Source organism: Cardiocondyla obscurior, linkage group LG19 (assembly GCF_019399895.1).
Source record: "Cardiocondyla obscurior isolate alpha-2009 linkage group LG19, Cobs3.1, whole genome shotgun sequence".
NCBI classification, from domain to species: domain Eukaryota; kingdom Metazoa; phylum Arthropoda; class Insecta; order Hymenoptera; family Formicidae; genus Cardiocondyla; species Cardiocondyla obscurior.
The window spans coordinates 2,979,361-3,005,352 of NC_091882.1; the positions used below are offsets into that span (position 1 = coordinate 2,979,361).

Sequence of the window (25,992 nt, forward strand, 5' to 3'; positions counted from 1 at the left end):
ATATGCTTTGTTAAGCAAATTTCATTACAAGCCTTCTCTCGCACTCGAGAGCCTCAAGCCGAAGGGACGCGAGCGTTGGTCGTATTTTTTTTTTTTAAATCTCAGACATTTATTAACCGAAGGGAAATGTGATTTTTGAAGTATTTTAATTTATGTTAATGGGAATTGTATCGAGTGCGCAAACGTGATGTTGAGCCTATATTATGTTCAATGCTTATGCGCGGCTATTATTAATATCATAATTAATAATACTGTGAATTGCTATAGGAAAATAAACGTTACACGCGTAGCTGAGTAATTTTCTCTTACCTCCGCGATCAACCGATAACGGCGGCGACTAATCACCCAACTTTACTACGCCCGGTAGTCACTTGGTGGTTTCCGACGGCGGTGCAACACTACGGGCGAGCCGAAAACTTTTAACGATCTCGTACGCCGTTCATTGCGGCACGGCGGAAATATTGGCGGTAGGATACGTTTTCGAAAACCGAGCTGGTTCAGAATTACGTCGCGCTCTGCGGGATTAACGAGGAGAACGAGAGAGAAAGAGAGAATTATTCGCACGGGTGCCTACCGAGTAACCTATTTTTCTCTATTTTCTTTTCCTCGCTCGAAATTTTTTTTTTTTCCACCCACCCGTCTCAAAATCCGGGTCGAGATCCTAAGAAAGGGTCTACACGTGGTAGACAAGGGAGAAACGGAACGAACGAGCGTCGGCGCGCATTGTGGCAGCCGCGAACGCGGAACCCAGGGCTAATCTGTTTGTTTGGCGAACTACTTCCCGGTCCGGCCTTTCATCTCGTCGCTCGCAATGAGCTCCTCCACAGCTCGCGCTCTCTCGACGATCTCTAATGAGTTTGCGATTGGAGTTCCTCGAGTGCTCCGGGAACTTTCTCTCTCCCTTCCTCCCCCGGTCTTTCTCTCTTTCATTACCGACGTGATAATGAGAACGCTTTATCCTCGCGTCGCCGTCCCGACGGCAATGCCAATTTCGGCCGGAATTTTTTTTTTTTTTCCTTTTCGCGCGAGGGTGTCGCGTTGCTCGTCGTTCTTTGCGTGCGCGCAATCGTGATTGCTGACGCTCTCGAATATTTTTAACCGACATTAAAAATCTTTTAACGATATTAAAAACTGAAAATTTATTTGTCGTTTGAGTTATTATTATTTTTATTATTTTTTTTAATTTTTTAAAAATGTTTACAAGTCCCATCGAAAATTGCAGCTTGTGAAGTAACGTTTGGACTGCATTGCGACTTATAAAAAGAATAAAAAAAGGAAAGGGAGGGAAAAAAAGAAAACAACTTTCGGGATTTGCACTCTGCAGTTACGTTTCTAACGTGTATACGTCGTATGCATGTCGCGTAGTTGCGGGGGTTGCAAAATTACAGTGCATCGAGCGAGCGAAAGACAGAGAGGCGCGTGTTGGTGAATGCCGCGTCGGCTCCTTGTTTCGCGGCGCTTTTATGAAAGCTGAAAGCCCCGGCGGTGGTTTATGCATCGGTGTCGCGTCTATTGCGTCTTCCCGCGGCCGCGGAGACGCGCGGAAAAAATAGAGGAGGAGAAAGGAAAATTAAAGCCGCCGGCGCGATAAGGTGTCGACGCTTCTGCGGGACCTCTCGGTGATCGATGGAGGACCTAACGCCTTTCGAAAGTCGCGGCCGTCGTCGCCGTCGATTGTAAAGAGAATAATATGTAATTCCGCCATTGTCCCTCTCTCGTTATACGTTTCAATAGCGACATTTCACGGCGCGTTAGTCGTAATCGATTCTAAGTATCTAAAGCAAATCCGAGACTGAATAAATATAAATGGATATAATTCCGCGGTGTGCGATTTGCAAAGTTAATCGAAATCCGCGGGACACATTCAGCAGCGTTAAAATCGCTTCGCGTACTCCTCTCAGCCTTGAACGGCCCGCGAGCAGAGGAGAAGTGGGAAAGAGCCGACGTGAGAGAGAAAGAGACACCGCAAGCCGGTTTCGAGGATTAGCTTGCAATTTCCACGGAGTTGTCATTAACTCGTTACGAAGCCGTAGAACGTGTTGACAGTTATATTCCGACGGAAATATCCGAACTTCAATAGAACGGTGCGCGACGCTCGTTAATATGCCCGCGTATGGTTCGTTACGCAGAAGAGCGTTTACATCTGCGCGACGCTTCGCGGCTTTTCGAGCCTTCCGCCGCGGCAGCCGCGCGAATTGCCGCGATTGCGTATGCATCTTTCATGCAGATCCGCGCGAATGTACTTATATACACGTACGTATGCGTGCGTGTGCATAGACACCATGCAATTGCGCGCGTAAAAGGGAGCTTTCTGATTGCTTTACATTCCGCGGAGACGATTAAATCTACCTGCATGTCGCGCCGGCTCCCGCGACCGATGTTCCTTCCCGTGGTAATTCACGACGGAGTGCCCCGCGCATAATGCGCTCGAACCTTGTTTCGGGTTCACGGTAAAACACGCTCTTACGAAACGGCGCCGCGATGTTTTCTCGAGAAGTAACAAATTGTAACGGACTTTAATTGCCTGCCGGCTCTTCCACGGCTATAAATCCGTCTCTATGCGGGGCCCCCGTTGTCAGCGCGCGTTTGTACTCCGCCGCGAACAACAGCGGCGTGGCACGTGAAAAATAAAATAAGACGAAAAGGGGGGTAAAAAAATAAAAAAGAGGACGGAAAATAAGACGGGCGATGGCGCGGCGAATACGTCTCGCCATTACGGCTCGGGAGCAAGTATGAGCGACGTGGAAATAGCGAGCCTCGGAGCTGTAATAAAGAAGATTGAGCACGCGTGTAAGTAGCAACCGCGCGATTTAAGTATCGTTCACATCGCATTCACGGAGGAGGACTTTTCCACCGTCTCATTTCGCGGAACATCAAATATGCTGGCGGAGTAACTGAGAATCTAAAAAGGGGATATTTATCGCAACGAAATTCCCTTCAACGTTCGCGTAATAAATATTTCCGCGGTATTCCGGGCGTGAATCCGTAATAAAAGAGCCCCGAAGGTGATCGCGTAATTTATTTCTTAATTATTTTCACGTACCTACTGCGGCGACGGTTGATGCCTTTTTTAAAAGTAAAGATATCGATTACGTAAAGTATATTCAATGCCGTCGATTAAATTAAACTTTCTTGAATCTTGCGACGGCGAGATTAAATATCACTTCGCTCTTTTTTTGTTTTTTTTTTTTGCTTTCGTCGTTCCTCCGGTTACATATTTGGAGAGGTTCGACATTCGTATCGAATCGGCGATGCGGTTGGTGACTCCAGGGCGACGCGGGTACAATAAACGCGGGAGTGGAGACCGCCGGAATGCAACCGCGGCTCAGTCTTGTGTGAACGATACCTCAGTGCCGAAGAATAATGCCTCGGCAATGGCGGCGAAGACAACGTTGCTCCCAGAGACCCGGTGGAACGGTCGCAACAATCGCGCGGCGCACTCGTCTAGAAAGGAAACAGGCTTTCGCCATTCCGCTTTCCATGATCGTTCAATTATTCAACGCCTGCCCGTCCCGCCGTGCAGCGCGCGTCTCCTCTATTCGCACGCGGACAAGTGTAATGGAATATTAACACGGCGTAATTAGAATTAAATTCGACATTGCTCGATGCAACCCGGATTTATGCGTTCTGGACTCGGGGAAGTACAGAGTACCGTACGAATCCGCGGAGAGCCATTACTCGGCGGCGTCATTAATCATCTATGCGGAGCTTAACGTGTAAAATTAATTTCCTGACTATATTACGCGGAACTTCGTGTTAAAAAGGAGACGCGGAAGATTTAAAAGAATTCCTTTCTTTTTTAATTACAACGAAAATAATGCGCGCGGAGCGCACGCTTTTGCGGCGTCCAGTTATAAAAAAAAAAAAAAAGATAAAAAGAAAAGAAACGAGAAAAAGAATGACGAATGGCAGAAAAGCAATCACTTTGAAGAATAAATTAGCGAAGCTGTCCGTTCGCAAATTTACGGCAGGCTTAAAAAGATCTGATTTTCCGCTTTGTCGAAAATCTTACACTGCGCGAAATTAACTTGGAATGTAAATATCAAGTTCCTAAATCAGTCAGACTTTATCGGGAGATAAGATACAGAGTCTTTTGAAGTTCTTACATAATCGAGGGGGCTTACCAGAAACCTGTGTGCACCGTGAATAAACGCCGGGGAATCGAGAGTTTTCATAATCGCTATAAATTGCACGCTTTGAACGGACCCTTTCCCACGGTGATATCAATTTTCGCGCTTATGTTTCTTTTTTTAATCTGCGCGGTTTATCGCTTAAATCGATCTAAGATCTCTCCCGGTATTATTGTAAAGGAGTGCGAGTGCATACGGAACGCGGCTTGTGCGAGTATTTTAATAGGGGTATTAGCGATAAATTTAGCACAAAACGCAGCCGAGATCTTAATCTTCAGCTCGTTTAAGTAAACTCATTACGCGGTCCCTACTTCGGAGGAAGTAGCGGTAGCATCGTTAGCATAAGCGATGACCCCTTCTCTCCGCTCGACTGCCGTGCTACATGTTAATAAGAAGCTCGTTCTGTAAAACAAAGGGAATAAACTACCTACGCCGCGAAGGAACCTGTCTTTGTTTCCGTATTAACGCGTTCGTCAACATGTTGGATTAATTCTACAGATTAACGTCATAAATAATGTACGTCTTTAAGATTTCGTTTACGGCGCGATACGGATTCTTTTTTCTTGGTTTTTTTTTTTTTTACTTGCTGGAAAATTGGAATAAAAACCGCAACTAGTTTATACGACGTTTCGAATAAATTTATTTGATGAGCTATGATAACGAGCTCATTAAACAGGATTTGCTACTGATTTAAATATTAATTAAGGTCTTTTTTTTTTAACGGTCATATGTGTAATTACATAAGCAAGATAATAAAGATAAATATTCTTTATTGCTTATAATCTTGGGGTAAAGCATACGTAGAGATAATACTATCCAGAGATATTTTTACACTTTTATTGCGTATTACGAATTAAAATTTATCAACCGGCTTAAAGAAAACTCACGTGATGCGCTTGTAAAAATTTAATTTTAAACGTCCCGCTGTCTCCTTAGCGAAACTAATTATTCTAAAAAAAAAAAAAAGAGAATAAATTCCTCTCTTCGCAAAGCAAATCGAATCTTTTTATTTCGTCATAATCCTTCTCTCATTTACCTCCCTTCGCAAACCGTGATCACTGATCTTCAAACCGAGGTATTTCACGGAGGAGCCGTTTTACTTGCATTCGTTTACCGAAAGCGGACTCGTTAGCCCCCCGGCGTCTCCCCGCATTCGTCTTCGAATCGTGGCATTCGCGGGTTAACTCAACTCCGTTAACAAGGTAAATTCTCCCCCTTTCCCCTCCCGGTTCGGCCTCAGTGGTGGACTTCATTGACGTCATTACGATCGGGGTTCGCCAGAATGCTTGCGCCCACAGCACGGAATAGTTTGGGCTTACCAATTGTTCTCCCAGGAATGCCGTCAATCTCCATTCGTGGGATTGTTACGAGGGAGCGTGGAGGAGTGGAAGAACCCCTTCCTCGTTGTCTCGGCGACTCGTCTTCACCCCGGCCGATGTAAATTGCACCGGATATTATTTTCGTCGCGAAACTCCGCGAAGTTCGCGCGATTAATCACGTAACTTAATGCGGAAAGGGTACGGTGTAACCTTAAGGCCCCGGTGGGTGGGTGGGGGAAGAGGGGAAGTTTCCGGTCTCCCGATCGCGCGACTTTGCGACTTCCGTCCTTTTCCCGATTAACTTTTCAGCATGCATCATCTTTTTTTTTCGCACCGTGACACAGTCTTTGTGCACGATCCGGAAGTACAAAGTACCGAAACGCATAACTTATACGTTCTTCCACGAGGATTTTCGTCTCGACGCTAGACGTCAGACTTTTTTCAATTTTATTTGTCTTCCACCGAGGTACCGCGTAATAAAAATGAAATAACAGCCTGACGTAACTGAAAAAAAGTGATGCAGACCACGAATTTACGCGAGTTACGTGTAACCGAGTATCTCGGGTTTTTTTTTATACGTAAATTTTTTTAAAAGTTTACCTTTTCCGATGAAACTTCCGCGAGAGTTCATTTTAGAGTTCGTTTACACGCGGGGCTATAATCACGCGAGGCATTTGCGCGTCGGTCGATAGACGCGCTATCCGTCTATTCAACCTTAAAGGGGAAACAATCAAAATAAGAGTAACGGCGGTTCGCCGTGGCACTAAAGCCGGGGTATCGTCTTTGTCGATTTTCTACACGCCGATCGAGGGAACGTTCGCATGAATTACTGCGGAGTGGCGGTCGATTGGACAACAGTTGATGCACTTAACGATATCGGGTCTATAATCGTCAAAGAAACGAGGTGAAACGGAGAAACTGCGCCAGCTATTTTTTTTCTTCCTTTTTTTTCTTTTTGTTTCTTTATTTCTTTTAGCCTGACCGTCTTATCTGCCACTTAAAATTTTTTTTTTTTTTTTAAGATCACAAGTAGCGTTATAACAATTTTTTCTTGCGTCCTGCTATTAAATTTAAGAGATTTCGGAATTCATGGAATCAGCTGATCACGCGGAAGTGATCGCCGATGCAAATTGACGCGCGCATGCCGAAACATTATATTGAATTACATTAAAGAAAGTCCGACAAGTCATCCCTGGTAATTTATGTTAATTCTATTCGCCGATCGAAGAAGAAGCCGTTGCTCGCATCATTTATCTCCCACGTAAATAGCGGCCTGTTTAATCATCCCACTTTTGCGTATCCGCGCGCGACGTACGCGTATCGATACCGTCACGGCGGAATTTAGACGGCTTGTACACATTCATAAAACTTACCGGCCGTAAATCACTGATCTCAAATTATTATTCTTTTATTCCGGCGACAATATTTTGTCGTTCGTTATCCTTTGTTTTCTTTTGACAAAAAATTTTTTATTTATTTCCTTTTTATTTATTATCTTTTTCTTTTTTTTTATTTTATCTGCCGCGTTGACCCGTTCGGGCCCTGCAGTCGTGTGTCATATATTCCGAGAGGACGCGGTTTTAGAAAGAATACGGGATAAATTCTACTGTACCTTTCTATCGGGAGATCCCGTCGATATATCTCCCTCTCCTCGTCGAGATATCCTCGTTTCTCTTTCTCGCGCCGGTCGTTACTGACGCGGGGCAGTTGGACCGCGGCCAAAATGCCGCCGGTAAAATTAATCGTTGCCTGACACGAATTCCTCTCTAAGTGGGAATACCAATTTGTAGGTGCGAAACCGAGCGCGGGAGATAGAGAGAGAAAGAGAGGACGCGCGGTCCCGGGGAGGACGCGAACGTTGCGCCGCGCTGCGCATCCGGGGTGAAAGCCGGAAGGCGGTGAGGAGGAAGAGGAGGAAGCGGGTGGGTAGAGCGGAGTCTCTAAACATGTCGTTATATCGAAGCTAACAACCCGGTTTACGTCGGAGCTCTCGGACTCGTTTCTTGGGCTCTCCCAGGAGAAACGCCGCCGAGCAAACGTAGCTGCGCGCTTCGCGTTTCGCCGGGCCATTGGCCGGCGGCCAAGTGCCCCTGAAGACTTATCCGCTATCAAGCATTGTTTATGAAAGCGACGTGACTACAAAGCGGACTACGCGCCGGAGTCTTCCCGAGTGAACTGGCCGCGACACCGAATTAGCGCCACCAAATTAATTGCCCGGGATTCTTAAATGCGCGGGCCCACTTTGTCTCAATCGCGGCTCGACTCGTCGCGCAGCACGCCTTCCGTCTCGGTTCCGCGGAATTTTTTTTCACTCTGCGAGTTATAACAGAGTTTAAAAAAGCAGTTAATTAATTTTCTTTGTTATTACTTTATGCGTTGCGCGTTAAAAATTATTAATTACTGAAATTTAAACGGAAAACATTTTTTATATTTAGAATTGTTACGTTTAAAAACGTAAATTTAAGTTTGCAAGAGCAAATATGTAAAAGTTAATTGAGGCGTTGTGCGGTAATGCGGCTGATTGCCCGTCACAAAATTGTGTGGCAATTTATACCGCAATGTAGGTTATTATCGTACTGAAATATCTGTGGTCATCTCCGTCTTCTTTCTAAAACAATAATTATGCCGCTGGAATGCGTCTCATGTTAACGGCGAGCGGCGTATCTATCAAGCTAAGAATGTGCAGGCGCATTTCAGCGTTGTTTTACAAAGAATATGAAACGGATTGAGCACGCTTAGCTGTATCGGAGTTGTTCCATTTTCGTGACATTTATTTCTACATTTCGCAATAACCCATGCATCAAATTTTTAATAGAAAAATAAAATTTTCATTAAATTAAAAAAAAAAAAAAAAATAGGTTCCTATAAACTTTGGCATTTTAATAAATGCAGTTATACGAATGTGACGAAAGTTTAATTATAAGCGTCGAAATCTGCTTCGACGAGATAATCTTAAGCTAATCTTATTGAGCGATAAATTAATCGTTACACGTTTAACGCCTATGACATGATTGGGAATCACTTGTGTGTTACAGATCGGAAGCACGTCGATCAGCCGAGGCGCGGTTCCGTCGGGAAATCGAAGGGAAGAGCCGCACATTAGGCTGACGCCGACTGGGAGGATTGCTTCCGGGGACATGGCTTAACTCGCGACAAGTCGGAGACAGGTGGAGGAGCCCACCATCCTCGGGGTGTCTCAGGATTCCGAGAGCGCGGATGGTCGCCGAGATTTCAGACGACGTTGGAAGTAATCGCGAGTGGTGTCGGATGGTGTGTTCGTGATCAAAGAAGGGGGGTTTAGTGGCTGTGATCGTGGTGTTGTGCCGGGGGATCAGTGCGTCGTCGGTGAAGAAGTGGTGAGAGGTATATCGGGTTACGCGTCTCCCGTCTACGTGAAGTAAGAATTAACGACAGGGAGCCAAGTGCGGTGAGGAGAAAATCAAGGTGGATACGGTGCACACACGATAACCGAGGGATAAAGAGAGAAATATATTGAGAGAAAGAGGAGGAAGGGAAGAGAAGAGAGATACGACGGCCGGATATATCGCGAATTACGTCGAGCGAGAGTAGAAGCGAGAGAGTGAGTGATGTGTTCGATGGACGAGGCGCGTCTCGCGGGCGGTGGTCGGGGTAATGATAACGCGTGCATTCACGCGCGCTACCACTACTACTACTTGGTATCTAAAGTGAGAAACGGCGGGCAGTCGGTGACCAGGCTGGCGGGCGCCGGGGAAACGTTTCCAAGGGCATGGCGACCACGCCACTAGGCGGTCGCCTCCCTAACGTAAACCGTAAAGGACCATCTCCGTGTATCGGTGGTGGTGGTATTAGTAGTAGTAATAGCGGTAGTAGTAACATTGGTGGTAACGGCAGCAACGGCAATACCAGCAACGGTAGCAGCAGCAACAACGGCTTAAGTAACAGCAACGCGAACGGTGGTCAGTCGAGGAGGCAAGAGAGAGCGCTGGTCGGCAGGGAGCATCGCGATCATCGTCACCATCACCATCACCATCATCACCACCATCATCATCATCATCATCACCATCAGGGTCGGGACAAGTCGTCATTGTCGTCGTCGTCGTCGTCGTCGTCGTCGTCGTCGTCATCGGGTCAGCAGCGTGAGTCGAGTAAAGCAAGCACAGTGGCTGCTAACGCCGGTGAACTGGATCCGGCCGCGACGAATGCGACCAATAACTTCGAGTACGACGACAACGAATGGGACATTGGCATAGGTGACCTGATAATCGATCTTGATGCGGACATTGAGAAGACGAGGGACGAGAAATTGAGCTCGGGGACAGGCATGGCTTCTACGCCTGCCTCGGCAGCATCGGCACCGAATAACGCGAATCATCATCAGTTACAGAACTCAGCGAGTGGTCTCAACTCAAACTCCTCGTCCTCGTCCGTCCCGTCGACTGGCACGAACGCCAGTAGTCAATCTTCTTCGTCCTCGTCGTCGTTGTCGTCGTCCTCTTCGTCATCCTCATCTTCATCGTCCTCCTCTTCCTGCGGCGTAAACTCGTCGGCGCGCTCAAATAGCCCCGGAAGCGGCGGCAGCGCAAACGGCACCGGCAGCGCGAACGGCGCTGGTAACACGAACGGCACCGCGTCTGTAGTCACCGGTCCCAATAACAAGCAAGCGTCGGGCGTGAACGTGAGCGGCGTAAACGCCGTCCACGGTAACCCCGGTAATCCCGGCAAGATGGCCGTTGAACACTCGGCCACCGTCGACAAGGGCCTCAAGATGAAGATCAAACGGACGAAGCCCGGCACGAAGACCAGCGAGGCCAAACACGAAATCGTCAAGTCGAACGAGATAAACGGTACCGCCTCATCCCAGGACTCGAACAACGGCACCGCCGCGTCTTCGACATCCTCGTCCTCGGCCGTAAGCTCGGCCTCCGCGTCGGCCGCGGTCGCCCAGAACTCGCAGAACTCGGAATGCGGCGCGGCTGGCGGCGGCGGTCAGTCGTCCTCCTCGAACAAGTCCAAGCCGAGCCACTCGCCGGCTTCGGCGGCCGGCACCGGTGCCGCGCCTTCCTCCACCGCCGGTTCCAAACGCGGATCGAGCGGTCACCGTCGCGATAAAGCGCGAGACAAACACGACAAACCACAGAGCAATCACACACCTCAGCAAACCAAACCGGAGATGAACGGTACCGCGCGGCCGGCGCCGCAGGGCCAGAACTCAGCCGGCGGCGCGACGCAGTCTCAGGGCCCGACGCTGGCCGCCACGGCGCCGCAGCAAACCCAGGGACCACCGCCCAGTTCGAGGACAGGTTTCTCCGTGTCGCAGGGTCCTGGGCCACCCGCGACCAGCGCGGCGGCGCCTTGTCCGCCGCCGAGTCCGGCGAGCGCCACGGCGGCCGGCGCGCCGGCCAAACCGGAACAGACCAAGGTTGCCGCAGTCCCGGCTCCCCCGCTCACCACCCCCGCCGAGGAGGCAATGGACACTGCCGCTAGTCCTCCGCCAGCGAAAAAGATGAAGACGGAACCAAAGGTGAGTCCCTTACCACTTTTTTATTACCACTCTAGCTGTTTCTCTATTTTCATCGTTCGGTGACAATCGTCGCATCGCGTTCTCAATTATAAAACGTCTCTTGTCGGCGGAACCGCGGTCTAAAAATAACTCGAACGTCTGCAATTCATTTTTCTTCTTCCTCGGAGAAAGGACTAGTTGAATTAAAGTTTACGGATTTCCTTTTCCGCACCAAGTTGCGCGTGCAAACTGGGAAACGTGAGTTTTTTTTTTTTTTTTTTCTTCTCTATCACGACGCTTCCCGGCCGGATATGTAATGTTGATTTCCGGCAGCTCGTTAGTCGCCACGAGCCTCGAGGCAGTCCCCTTTCTGATCGATATCTTCGTTTCATCGGCGGCGACGCGTAACGTTCGTACGCACCTAACTCGCTCGCGGCAAGATGAGAGCCGGCACGAAATCAATTACATAAGTTCATATGCGTGAAGCGCGAACGAACCGCGACCGAACGATAGTCTCGCGTGATGTATGCGCGCGTGCATGCTTCAATACTGCGTTCCGTTGCTTACATCGGAATAAGTTTTGCATCCGAGGAAAGATACCGGGCCATTACGAGAAGAAAAATGTACTCAAAACGACTCATTACAGACGCGCACGACATGCGTCGGTAAAACAATAGATAATAAACAAGATAAACTTTACCATGAAAATGAATAATTCAAAGCGCGAGTAAAAAAATATACATTTTTTGTTTTTCTTTTTTTTTTTTTTTACAGCAAGAATATTTTTCAAAAAATACGATGCGTGATTTTATAAAATGCGCAAACATGCATTTCTGTTTTCAATAAATACAAAAATAAAAAAAGAAAAAATTACTTGCAACAGAAGTAAATTTGTAATTTAGATTGAATTTGAGTTTGGATATTTCTTCTCGTTTCATACATGCTCGAAAGCGAAACGGAAAATATATTAATGAAAGTATGGGGAAGGCGCGGGCAATATTTTTCTATTTCCATTCAAATAGAAACTTCAAAGAATCGATATCGCATTGACACGCTTTACGTATTTGCTTCCGTTTTATTTCACGTCGGGGCAGACTATCGCCGTGACACTCGAATAAATAAATCCGCTTCTCGAACGCGACGGGGAACGTTATTGTAAAATACGAACTTTGGTTTCTGTCGCGAGCCCCGCGAGCTCGCGGCGCATATGTATATCTGGAAATAAACGCGAGGCGAAAAATATCGTTTGCGAGATACGCCGGAGCGCCATAAATAAATCTCGTCTCGGCGCGCGCCTCGTTCCCCTTGATCCGCAGCCATCAAAAGTTGTGCATTATTTTCCCTCCAAGAAATCTAGCGGCGTTATCGCATTTTACGGTCGGTTGGACACCGCGAGAGCGCGACGGATCGTCTTATTGAACGTGCGCGACAAATTTTTTTTTTCTTTTTCCCCTCCTCGAACTGGATTTATCTCTAACTTGACCAGTCGCACGAGCGTTCTCTCAATCTCGCATTTTTAATTTTTTTTTTTTTTAATTTATTTTAATGTATACAATTTTCTGGACGTTATTTAAAATGCACAGTCAAAGCGGGTGTCTCTCTAATTCAAGCGGGTTCACGCGCGAATGTTAACCGTGATCTCGTTCAGCAAAGTATTTTTGGAATTAAAAAAAGAAAAAAAAAAGAATTTCTTTTTTTAATTCGCGAAAACGCAAAAGTCGACTGCGGGTGCCGCAAGGAATATTTCACGAATTCACCGTCGTTGCAATTATTTCAGCGCGCACACAGGACGCTGTCGTGAAATCCGCGCGCGTTTTCCAACGGACCTCGGTGTATCTCTCGCCTTGGCACACATCGGACCGTCGTCGCTCTCGTCAACGTCGTACATACGTGCTTCGTTCGCAACCTTGTTCCCGAGCCGTGTTACGTCGCACACGTATTCGCGCGCGTCAATCAACTCGCGTACGTGTCGCAGATGCGCTCCGCGGGCTCGGCCCCGGCTGCAACGAAATTGGGAAGGTACGCGCGTAACGCGCCGCGCGGAAACTCCGGCGACACTTGGGCGTAACGTGTCATAGTACGACCTGTTAAGCATTCCGGCTAACTGTAATGGCGTTCTTTTGTACGGCGCAAAAAGAGAGGGAGAAAAAAAAAAAAGTTCGCCGCGTGGCAACAAAGTTGCGCACTCACGAGCAAATTGCAGCCTCGCCGCGAATATCAATTTTCCAAATGGACGAGGGAGGACGAGGCGGGAAGATGTAATTGTGCGCTAAATCGCGAGAGTAAAAAAAAAAAAAAAAGATAAAAATATTTTTACAACAACTTTTGCAGTCGTCTTTAGCGCTCATTTCACAGTTAAATGATAATAAACACTTTTTGCGTACTCGTACTGCCGGGTGATTCTCTCTCTCTCTCTCTTTTTTTTTTTTTTTTTATCTATTTACATATGCAAACCGTGCACTCTGCAGGCTGTAATTTTAAATGCAAATTCCACGTATCGATTTTAGAGACAAATACCGAGCAGATTACGATCAATATACACTCTTTGTCAGCATAATAGGCGGTACATGGGAGTTTTCTTTTTTTTTTTTCTCTTTTTTTTTTATTATTTTTATCCGCGCGGATCTCGCGGGTTTAAAGTTCAGCCAAGATAGAAATTGGCATGGACTATTTCTGCTCTTTGTGCGATGATTGCAGCGAGCATTTTCACTTGGCGTCCTCTCGTCGCTATTCACGGTTCATGGCAGTCGCTTTGTCGAAGCAGTTTTCGAAAGTATATACCGACACGTCGATACACCGCCGATTGACTCGCGTCATCTATTATTCGCCGACCGATTCGGCGGGGTGACGTCGATACGACTGCTCTCTATTGTAATAGCGGTGTCATTATTTTTGCACGCCACGATTTACCGGCGGTATTATTAATGATCGCCGCGCTATCCCGGGAGAGGTAATATTTAACGAACGTATATTCTCGCGCGAACGAACGATATTTAATCTACATTCCCGCGGTCTATTGTTTTCCGACTTGTCATAGGTACTTCCAGGCATTGCTCTCGAATCGCGATCGAACTTAATTCCTTGCTCTTCTTTGACGTTGCAGCCGTCGGACTGCTTAAGATTTAATTTACAATTAATTATCGAATTAAAAAAAGGAAAAAAAAAATTCCTTTGAAGTCTCCCGTTCTCTCAAAATCGCGCTCGTCGTCGACAAGCTCGAGAGATTAGCCGCGAATAAATTCGGATTATTAGAAATTAAGGATTATCGTGCATGGGCATGACCGATTTCATTCGATTTCGCGCCGATAGATTTTAATAATTCGGACATGCGGTTAATCGAGCCGCGATGAATGGCGCGGATTAACGGGCGGGGAGGATCCGCTTGACGTGCCGTTTGATAAATATTTTTGATCGCGCCCCCGTCGACTCGGAATTGACGCTCATCGATGTCGAAGCGGGTGCGGAGGTTGGGCGAAAGCCGAGGGACATGGCATGGTGGCCTGAGCAAAGTGGCATCGTCGACTGCTCTATGCATCGAGGGGAATAATCCGTTATATCCCTAGTATAGAGAGAGAGTTAGGGGTTCTCAAACTCGTTTCGCGCGAGAATATTATTCTAACGTTTAATTGAAGCAAAATTAATATTTTTTTTTTTTATTAATTACCGTAAAGTACTTTCTCATTTATTAGAATTTTAAGAAGATATATTTTTACGGACGCGTATCTTAATAGTTGGTACAACGATCTAGTTTGGAATGAAAAAGAAAAAGAGGAAAAGGACGAAATAATACAAATATGTTGCACGCGATACCAAGCACGATAATTCGATATTATTGGCATTAAATTTCTCTTTTAATACCGCGGGCTTAATTAATGTGGAGGGTAAATTTGCTACTAGATAAAATCGTTTTAGTCTATATAAATCCTTATTATAAAACTCGTTAAACCAAAAGTTTAAATTGTTTACTGCAAAAGCGCAGTTAATTAAAAGTTTCATTACCCTCATGTTCATTCGAGATGCTATTAAAAACCGTATTGTCTGACGTTTCCGCTAGTTACACCATGAAGAGTCAGTATATGTCGATAAAAAGGACCGAGTGATTAATCACAAGTTTTAATTGTCATAAACTTTCGGGTCAATCGAATTATCGGTTTTTGCATCGCGCTTCTCTCTCTCTCTCGCGCTTTTTCTCTTCCTCCTTTTCCTTTTCATGTATTGCAAATGTTTATCCCGCGCCGCATTATTCATCGCCTGCCCTGTGCTCATAAACTGCTTACAAATATTGGACGTATGAGAGTTTTCCAATTAAATGAACCGGAGCTTGCAAACGTCAGCTACTTCTCTCTCTCTCTTCGTCTCTCTTTCTCTCTCTTGTTCCTCCCACATCCGCGCACTCCCATCAACTCACGTTTGCTACAAAAGCAACAGCGGAATAAACAGATTACATTCTCTCCGGAACACATTTTTGCCCCGAAATTTACTCCGCGATACACACCCATTTCCCGCACGGTGTCACCCACCCGCGTTCAACCCTTCTTCGCGTCCGTCCCCACCCTCGCGGGGTCGTCGCGACGTCGATGCAGCCTGCACAGAGTGCCATCTTCGCGTCCGCGCTTTCGCCTTTCCTCCTTTTCCATCGCGAGTTTCCCCCAAGTCATTCCCGCGTTACCCTTCTCGCTCTAACCGACGAAACTCTCTCTGTCGTACTCTCTTTCTCTCTCTCTCTTTATCTCTTTCTCTCTTTCTCTGGGGTACGTACACACGCGCGCGAACAGCTCTCGCGGGGCTGGCTCACCAGGTTGATTCGTTGGCGAACGGTCGGGCAAGGTTTCGTCTGTGACGGTCGACGAGCCCCTAGAAGCGAGCTCCACTGGGATATGTCTCGGTGTTGGTGCACCCAGAGCCGGCTCTGGGTCTTTTGCCACCCCCGATAAACGAATCGCATGACTGGAGAGCTCTGTTTTCGGAAAGAGCGGCATACATTAAGCTCTCGCGGCACACAGAAGCTAAATTCACATTCCGCGAGGTTTTTAATTATCGGGGCGGCTTTATTCTCCGTTGAAAATATGAATTTCGTTCGAATACTTCCTTGCTCGTTTCTTTCTCGCATGGAATATTACGTAATTGTGTCTTTATATATTTTTTTTTTCAATTTAATTTTACTCTCTTGTAAATTTTGATATATTTGGTTCGTTTATTTTAAAAATTGCACGAGCGATAATTTGATTTTTTATTTTATATTATACTTCCATTTACTCGTATTTTAAAAAGGTTTAAAGAATTTAAATACAGCAACGCTAAGAATTTAGATTTTTAACTGTAATTACATTCCGTGCATAAAGAGCGAAAGAAACACGTGGTTATTTGGAGAAGAGGCAAGATATTTTATATATAATTAAAAAGTATAAAAATTGTCTTCATTCTCTGAATAAAAAGTTATCATTTCCATAAAAATAGAAATACGTTTAAAAAATGAAGAGTATTCTTTTTTGCGAGTTTCCGCGCATTATCGAAAAAATGTCTTTCTACAGAAATAGCATCTCGGAGCTTATAAGTGTGGAGAAAGACATCTTGTCGTTTCGCATTTTTCTTTTCATAGTATTCTGAATAAAAGTCATTTGTCGAGTTTTTTTTCTCTTTTTTTTTTTTCTTTCTTTCTTCCCTTTCGACGAAGTATTATGTATATGTCGTTTCGACGATTATATTTGTTCAAATATGTGGAGATAAAGTGGATTCTGTTGCTTCTAGACCCGGCCCTGATCGGTAGCGTCGCTACCACCAGTGGTTCGAGTGAAATTGGGGTGGTCGGGAGAGAAAGAGCGAGCAAGAAAGGGATGGCGAGAGAGGGCTGGTGGCTGCTCCTACGACTCTGTGCTGGTGGGGAAATGTTGCAGGCGCGGCGACGGGGGTGCAAACGGCCTGGGCACGGTGGCGCGAGGGGTGGCCGACGGGCAAAGGGAGGGACGGGGGGTGAAATCAATACTCTGCGGTCTCCGCCCCCGGGAGTACACGGATGAATACACGGACAAACACGAGCGCCGACGAGGGTAGCTCGTCGGATTTCGCTCGTGGTGATGCGCCGTTCCGCGTTCCGTTTTCGCCCTTTTCCCTCCGCGCCCTCCGCGCATCTTCAGGCCCTTTCGTTTTCCCTCCCTCTCGCCCTCTCCCCCCGGTGGCTGTTACCCCCCCATTTCGTTACCGCGTGTCGTCACTGCGTTTCCCGCTCGTTATAGTTGACTGTCTTACTAGTCGAGGACGTCGACATGCGAGATGCATCGTCGAAAGTGGGATTGGCAGCCGGCCAATCGCGATCATCGGTACCGTTTGCGGTCGTTTGGGGATAAATAACAGGGATGAATTGCGAAATCGTTTCGCTACGCTCGCCCCCGTTTCTCCCCGTCTCCCCCTTCTCGTTTGCGCAAAAATGATTCTTCAAAAGTGATCCCCCGGCGCGGGTTTTTCTGTCTCTCATTTCGCGTGCATGCGCTCGACGGTAACAAAAGCGACTAATGCAATGCGATGGGATAACCGAATTGTTAACGGAATTCAATTGCGTTGAGGCTTGAAAACTCGTCAATTTTGTGTTTTACACACTTTCGAGATTGCCATTTGTAATAAAAGATTCCGCGATGACATACAATTCACTTTTTTTTTTTTTCCCCGCAGCACGCTTTGCTTTGCCTCGTTACGTACTTGACACGGACAAAAAGCCGATATTTTAGCAGTTTACTTTCGCGCTATTTTCATACGCCGTGTTTCAGATAATGAGCTCAATGTTTTCGATTGCAATTAAACCTACGGTTACGTTTCGCGTACGTTATTTCAGACGGCGTATCTATAGAAATGTTATGTTCAATAGCTGTTCTTCGCATGTAGCGGCCTGTTTTTTAGGTCTTTCATTTAGATTTTTCTTCTGATATAATAAGGCAAAACGTTCATTGTTATTATGCTGAAATGTTCGCCCGCTCGTACGTATTTCCCTGAAAGATTTCGAGCATACTCGTGAAATTCGAGAACCATGAACGGGATTTTAAAACACGGCTCTTCTCATCGCGGCGAACATTATCTCCACTTAGTGGATAATATTCCCCTCCCTCCTCCCCGTTTTTTTTTTTTCCTAGCGCTGCCACCATCCGCCGCCGAGGTGGCTTTAAAATTTACTTCGCGTACGCCGGAAGGAAAGTCCGCCCGATGCCGTTTCAGAATTACGGCGCGGGTTATAAAACACGCCGGCGAGAGAGAATGAGCGAGGGAAAGAGAGAAATGCGCTTTCATCCGAACGACGTCCTAAAAAGATCTTTCATAGTCGTAGCGAACGCCCGTTAGCCCTTTTTCTCGGTCACCGGCCCTCGTCCCTTTCACGCGACGTCGCTCGCGCGATAATGCGAGCGAAAAACCAGTGCTCTCTGAATCGACGTCTTTTTTTTTTCTTTTTTTTTGCGAAAACCACGTAATCTGTGAATCGTACATCGTTTATTTAAGTACTTGTACGCAAAACGTTTTACTTTACCGGTGGACAGTCATACATAATTCAACGTGTCGTACATTTTTTTTCTCTCTTCTTTTTAAATATATATTAGATATATATATATTTTTTTTTTTTTTGCACGTTTAATAATTTTTTTCTTCGCCGCTTTTGCTGTAGGTAATCATTTGCGCTCTATCGTTTTATTACATTTACCCGTTATCGTTAGACACTCCTCTGTTCGCTCTTCTTGATAACATGTTAATTTCGATTTACTATTTTGCAAAGATGCAATGCTATTAAACGACGATCGGGAAGGGCAGTTAAAGACGGGCGCGGCGATAGAAGCCGCGGTATTATTACCCAATGCCTCTATCTGCGGCATCAACGTATCGATTCTCGATTTTCGATATACGATACCCCTCGTTCACGAACGGTTTTATGGCTGGTCGACGCGATTTCGCCCTCGTCGCACCGCAAAGCCGCAACTTCCATCAGCCAGCCCCCGACGATATCAACGGCGGACGCGGGTATTCACATTCGATATTTCGAATACATCTATCTCGCCTGTAACTTCGCGTTTTCGGATAAATTTGTCGACTCCCTCCGGTGATCTCTTTCGACGATATCGACACGACGTCTCGGAGAATGCGCCGCCGGGTCTCTCGAAACGCCGAGATTGAAGCTTACGGAGAAGAGGCAATCGTTTAAATCGCGAGGTGCAAAATTAGAAAACTAAAGGAACGACAATTATATTGTACAAATATTTTTTGTAACAAAGAATTAAAGACAATAAACATAATTAAAAAAAATTTTGTTTTCTTCTTTTTTTTTTTTTAAAGAGTATAAAGAGAAAAAAAATTTTATAACGCTTGCGTATGTTAATTCCGGAACTTGGAGATAAAAAGTGGCAGCTACGGGTTTCAGTGTAACACATAGGAAAGCATTTTGCAAAGCATTAATTTGCAACAAAGTAGACTGGGTTGGTAATTCGGACGACTCGGGTTACTCTTAACTTAACGCGGACGTAAGCACGCGGAAAAAAAAAAAGGAAGCTTTGACGTGTCGAAAAGTCCGTAGATGCCACACCCTCGAGGCAAGGCGCTCTCACGTATGCACACCCAAGCGTAGCGGCTCGCACACAAACGCGGGGGTTGGTCGGGAGATACGATGGTGCAAAAGGAAGGAACGAAGCGAGAGGGAGAAATGAGGGCGAAAGAGAAAGAGTCTCGGAGTGCCATTCCACTTACAGAGACACTCGCCCAGGGACAGAGTTTCAGATATCTGCACGTCCGGAGGCAAGCTTAAAAATCGTGATCTCTTTATATTTAGTTCGTTTGCATTTAGTTTTTTTTTTTCCTTTTTTTTAATAATATTCAGTAATCGGTGCATGAAATAAATTCGTGTATTTTTATACATATTTTGCAGATTAATAAAAGATTAAAAAAAAAAGAAATAAAAGATTTGCGTTAATATTAATGTGAATTTCGCGCGATATCGGCAGCGATATTAATTTTAATGTCGATGTATGATATAAAGATTTATCTTTGAGGTATTATAACAGCTTGTACGTTCGCGTCGTTTATCCGTGCTACATAAAATCATTGCGGGTATTCTTATGCGTGATGCATCCCGAAGCAGCTGTCCCCGTGATTACCGTCTAAAGCCGCCACTGCGTTTCATCCCCTTGTTCGCCGTGAGAGACGTACGCAAACAGGCGCGAAGGGATGAGACGTTGCCGGTTACAAGGGGAGGGAGGGCGAGAGTGTATTGAGAGCGCGAGATTTCGAGAGAATGGAATCTGCCATGAGAACGACTGCGAGACCGAGAGCGTTCTTTGTGCATGCGTATGCGTAGACGCCTGCGTGCGTGTGTGTGCCGAGGGTGAAGCGAGGGGCTGAAGTACAAGGGATTCAGTGAGGAGTTTTCGAGGGTGTCAAGGGTGTCCACAGGGAAATCGGCGATTCCCTTCCTTTTCCCCACCGGAGCCGAGGGCCCGAATAATACGCGAATTTCTCGAGGAGGAGGGTTCATGATGAGCGATCGCGGTAATTAAGCGTCCGTTGTAATTAAAACGCCACTTGCTTTCAGCCCCGCTCTTTTTTCCGCCGTTTCCCTCCCCCCTCTCTTTCGGCGGCTGTTCCTTTTGAGATCTCGATTGCGACTTTTGACGATCGCAGGCGGGACGCACCGCGATCGAATGTGTAATTATAACTCGCAATTCGTGCTGTAGATTGCGTTATAAAATTTATAGTGTGGATTTTGTGCTTTTATGCGACGGGAATGATCACAGAACGTTACCAAGAAAAAAAAGACAGAAAGAAAAAAAAAGAATCCGCACAATGAGCATGAAAATTGTTTCTGAAGTAAAAAAAAATATTTTTTTAGCTTCTTTTACTTCAGTTTACGCAATAAAATCTGGGTCTTTGAAAAATACACGGAACGACTTGGGATCGCTTTCTCCCGTGTTTACGGATCCTAAAAGTCGAATTATTAGTCTAAAGAAAATAAATGAGGACTTCCTGTCGGCCCGTCACGTAAGGCTCCCGTTTTTTTTTTTTTCAGCTAAAAATTCGAAAGCGACACTGATTTAAGGACGCTCTCGTTTGCCGCTAATAGATTTGACCGTTCCGCGATAAGGGGGGCCCGGCCGAGCTTTCGATCGAAAGAAACAGGAGTGAATCTCGATTCTTTCCTCGATAGGTCCTAGACGTCTATCTCCAGTACGTCGCACGGGAAACGGTAAAGCCGTCGGGGCTCTGTCGAGAACAGTGGATTACCATTACAAGGTGGAAAAGGGGAAGAGGCCGACGGAGTGGTTCTCCAACGTGTCGAGTCTCTCTCTTTCTCTCGCTCGCTCTTTCGGAACTGTTTGAATATTAATCGACTCATTTGACTTATTTATCAGCCCCTTCGTGCCGCAGGCACGAACGGCGCTACCGAATCTACAAGCACACACGGCCTCGAGTAGGGAACTCTTTTCGAGGGACATAAAACGACTGTTCCACGACCGCAAGTGAGACAGCCGAGGGGTAGTTGTATGCTGGCCGCGCGCATAGGGTGTCTCGAAACGACGCTCGTCATGCATTATGAACGAGCGTAGGAACAGGGCGGAGGCTGAGATTAATTTTATGGCGACGGGCACGCGGGATTCCGCGCCTTTTACGGCGCTCGATCGAGCAAATGCGACACACGGCCTTTTTAAAAAGCGTCGACGACTCGTGAAAACAAATGTTACAGTTCGCCGATGAAACCGGCAGGCCAGATTTATCCGCCGTTCCGACGGCCAGTCCGATTTGAATTGCGCGACGATTCTTAATTAATAATTTATTTTTAATAGACTGTGAAGTCAACTAGCACCGGCTGATAAAAGGCGAATCGCGACGCGATTTATCTCTTTCTCTGCCTTTCGAAAATCGCGCAGAGTGTCTTATCTCGCGGTCACGTGGAGACTCGGTCTTTACGACGTGTTCCGCGACGTTCGTCGGTCTCCGCGAGATGCTCTTTGAGCGTCTTGTGACGTATGATATACGATCGCGGGCGTGTGTGGCCGGTGCCTTCGGCGATACACACAACGGACACGGTGAAATAATTTATCGGTTTAACCACCCTTCTCGCGTGTACGCGCCGTCCGTCGACGGCTAGGTTTTAGGGTCCCCCTCCCCCCCTGTCATCCGCGGTTAAGCTCGTTACATCCGAGCACGCGAGCCGGCTTAGTCATGCGTGTCTCTTACGCAAACACGACCGCGCCCCGTGCAGCTACGCGAAATTACTCATTTGTCGCCTTAATCGCCGCTTTTGTGTCGCGCTTCGCAGCTCGAAACATTGGAAGGGAGACGATCGCTAATCGGCCGTGTCCACGCCGAAGACCTTCCTCGGTGCTCGATACTGCACGCCGGTCACGTGTGCATTTCACAATACGTTAGATAATACTTAACTCGCTCGGCAAACGTTACGGCACTATTCTTCAAGGAGTTTCACGGGATATTAACTGGCACATTTGTTTGCCGTATAAAAACATGTAATAAAACGGTCGGGTGTTAGGTAACGGAAAATAATAAAGTAACGAGTCGCGCGTATATATAAACGCGGCCCCGGATCGCTGTATTATTTAAACTTCTCCCGGCCTGAAAATCCTTTGACGCAAACCGTAACTTTTAAAGCAGCTTATCCCGCGGTACTTTTCCGAGAAAATTGATACGAGAAACACTCCATTTCGAGCCATTTCGCCCCAGAATTCCCGAGCACGCGAAATCGGAAAAATGATGGGCGGAAAGAGCCCGCCGGAGATGTAATGCGGCAAGGAGCATCGGGAACTCTGTTTGAGTTATGGTCCTTCCCACGTCGCACAATCGTCCGGAGGCTCGTATTCGCCTTCCTTATGTTCCTTCTCAGCTCTACGTCTCTGTGTATCGCACATATGTATCCACCGCCGTGAGCAACAGCACACGAAAGCGGTTATCTGTGTAAACCGAGGAGATATAAGCTGTAAGGGATCTCCACGGACGCTTTGCTTTGGTTTCGACCTCGACAATTTGCTCGGCGAATTTGGAATCGAGATCGCTTCGTTAAAAAATTCCGAAACCCCGCTTTTTTTTTTATGTTTTTGTCTTTTTTATTTTTATAATTTTTTTTCCTTTTTTTTCCACGCGTTTCAAATTACGTAACCAGAGTCCCGATAAATTTCTCTTGATAATTTTATTGCTACAGCGTGCACAGTTCGTCATTCCGCGCGCTTTGATAACTTCCGTTATCTGTAATTTATCGGCAATGCGTGATCCCCGGGACAATTCAGGCGTACGCGAGCGAATACAGGGCGCAGAAGTAACGGAATGGAATGCGAGTCGCGCCCGGATTTTCATCGCGACTCTCGTTGGCTTTGAAAAATAGAGCTGGAATGTGGGTAATATAAAACGGAGCATCCTAAGCCTGGCTGGAACGCGCTGTTATTAAGTGCAGCGGTACCAAGTCTAACGTTCGAGAGATTAAATTGTTCGTTCGTGATTAATGGTTTCTCCCTTCCTCCCCATTTGCTTTCATTAATTTCGCTTTGTCCGCGTTGAAAAGGTCGACTTCCGCATCGTGAGGTCTGCTTTCTTAATTACGCTAACTAACTTGTTATAAAAGGAAAAAAAAATAAAAAAAAAAAAATGAAAGGAAGGAAAAAAGGATTGTTGTGTAAATACGTTTTCATCGGTTTCACTGAAAAGACGACGTTCACGGCGAAAGAAGGGAAAGCTGCGAGAACGAATATAAATTCTCCTTCCCGGGTACGAGCAAACGTAACGCGGAAATATAGTTTTAAAATATTTATTATGCTGCATTAAATTGCAATGTAATATTAAACCGCGCCCGAGAGCTGCTTGGTTAGCTCAAATGAAGTCAAGGTTTGGGGGCTCGAAGCGCGACGCCTTGTAACGTTAATTGGAAATTGGTATGACGTAAGTTTTTAATATTCAAAATGCCAATCACAAGACGCAATAAACTTTCCGGGCGCAAATGCGGGATCGGTGATGCTACGAAGGGAAGAATCACGGTGAAATGGCGCGCGGTTCTGCATGTTACGCGGCTACATGGATGTGGGTTAATTACATCGGGAGACAAACGACTTAATTCCTGCCGATTAATTAAGGCCGTCGCGCAATTTCTCCATCCGGTCCGGTGAGTCAGTTACAAGGCGGCCGCGGCGGGTCCTACAATTTTTCTGGCGGCCGGCAGAAGAGATGTCTCGGTGGATGTCGACACGGAGGCTACATTAGCACTCTAGAATTCCGGGAAAATAACAGGAAGCGCGACATCAGCGCGATGAGACTTTTGTAGCGAGCGGGGAAAGAAAGAGAGAGAAAAAAAAAAAAGAACTTCGTTTCGGTTCATTATCACGGCTAATTGCCTTTTCTCGCTTCTCTACCAATTTTTGAATTATTTGCCCGGAAAACTATTTCGAGCGCATCCTGGGAGAGCAACTGTTCTATTTATCTCTCTCTCTTTCTCACTTCACATCGTCTCCACGTTGACCCGTGAGCTAATAAAGTGCGACGTTGAAGATTTGCGAGATTGAAGCGGTTTATTTTTAATATATAACCGTCCACGCGTTTTTTCTTTTGTTTTTTTCCTCTCTCTCGCCTCCTCTTATTTACGCCTTACGCGCCTACGTTCCCTCGCGTGCGCATAAAGTACTTTATATTTCATCCTGATATATGCTTAGCGAAATTGTACGAGGGCGGGGAATATAAAGTCCTGGGCGCGATGAAACCCGAAGGGGAAGAAAGGTGCTGATGTCAAGAGTCACGGTCCATTTGCAACGTGTACGATTATCATCCCTTACCCCTCGCGTCGCCGAACCTTCTCCAAACAGGTATCCCCCCGTGCCTCGTCTGGCAATATTCTTAATAAAACTATAACGGGACGGTGAATAGATTCGGAAAGGGGACTGAAACCCAAGAAAAAGAGAGAGGGGGGAGGGGTGGGATATTGATGTCGAGAGTCACGGTCAATTTCCAATATGGCCGATTGCCTTCCCTCCCTTTCGCGAGAACCGAGCCACCCCGTTTACATGGATATTTTATGCCCTGTCCTGTTGTACAGTTTTCAGGAGCGATATGTTGTACGGGATCACCCTCTACATATAATCTTAATAAAAATGCGCCGGATAGAACGTAATGCCGGGGGCACGAGACTTGACGGAAAGATATCGATATTGTTACAGGATACTCGTGTTTCGAGCAACATTCCATTTCCGGTATTACCGTACCTTCTTTTATCTATGTAAATGAACGGCATCGCGCGTGTACGTGCGTAGGCACTTCTGTCACGTTATTTTTTTTTTTTTTTTAGAATAAAACCGCAACGAAGTAAAAAATCGACGCGAGAGAGAAAAGAATTAATTTAATTAAATCTCTCTTTTTTTTTATTTAAATTAAAGCATCTTCTTATAGTTGTTCGATATTTTTTTGTAAACATATATACGTTAATTGGCGACATTGATTCGATTAAGCAGGTATTAAATAAAACGTTGAATATGTCAATGTTAGTGATTTTATTCTGGTTTAAAATAGCGTGTTTGTTTTTTTTTTGTTTTTTTTAATTACGAAAAATAGTCGGCGAGTAATTAAGAATATCAAACGAATTTATCATTATTAATATAAAATCGCTCGAGCGACCCGCCACTCGAGTGCGAAATTGCCCGTTGTCGATCGTTACGAGCTGGCCGACGGATATAAACATCGATAAAGCATCGTAAGAGGCTTGATAACGGTGATAATGAGTGTTCGCGCTCTTTCGCGCGCGATAACGCACGCCGCGAATTAATTCTCCCTGTAACGGGGGCCGTTGAGCGTTCTCGCAATAGGAGCATCGATGCCACTTAAGGTCGATTGGTTAACATTAACTACCATTAACCCCCGCGGTCTAATAGAGCCTCAAAGTAACGTGTTACGTGCAACCGATAGAGGGGGACTTCTATTTCCCTCCGCATCGATTTCGGCTGTCGCGCGATTATAAATCATCGTGGCCCGAATTCCCGGGAAAAAAAAGAAAAAAAAAAACGCTGCAGTCGGCGGGATAAATATGTATCGGTTTTTATTAATCCAGTTACAA

At 46.1% G+C, this 25,992-nt stretch overlaps 1 protein-coding gene across 4 annotated transcripts in view; it reads left to right on the forward strand.

Annotated features, from left to right (window-relative positions):
* The window catches only part of LOC139110028 (zinc finger protein 608), a 182,266-nt gene that overhangs the window by 105,870 nt on the left and 50,404 nt on the right, over nucleotides 1-25,992 (forward strand). For all 4 annotated transcript variants that reach the window (XM_070669532.1, XM_070669535.1, XM_070669534.1 and 1 more), the window contains one exon: nucleotides 8,485-10,952. In XM_070669532.1, coding sequence (XP_070525633.1) covers nucleotides 9,198-10,952 — 1,755 coding nt within the window. In that variant the 5' untranslated portion in view covers nucleotides 8,485-9,197. The remainder of the gene's footprint in view (nucleotides 1-8,484; nucleotides 10,953-25,992) is intronic.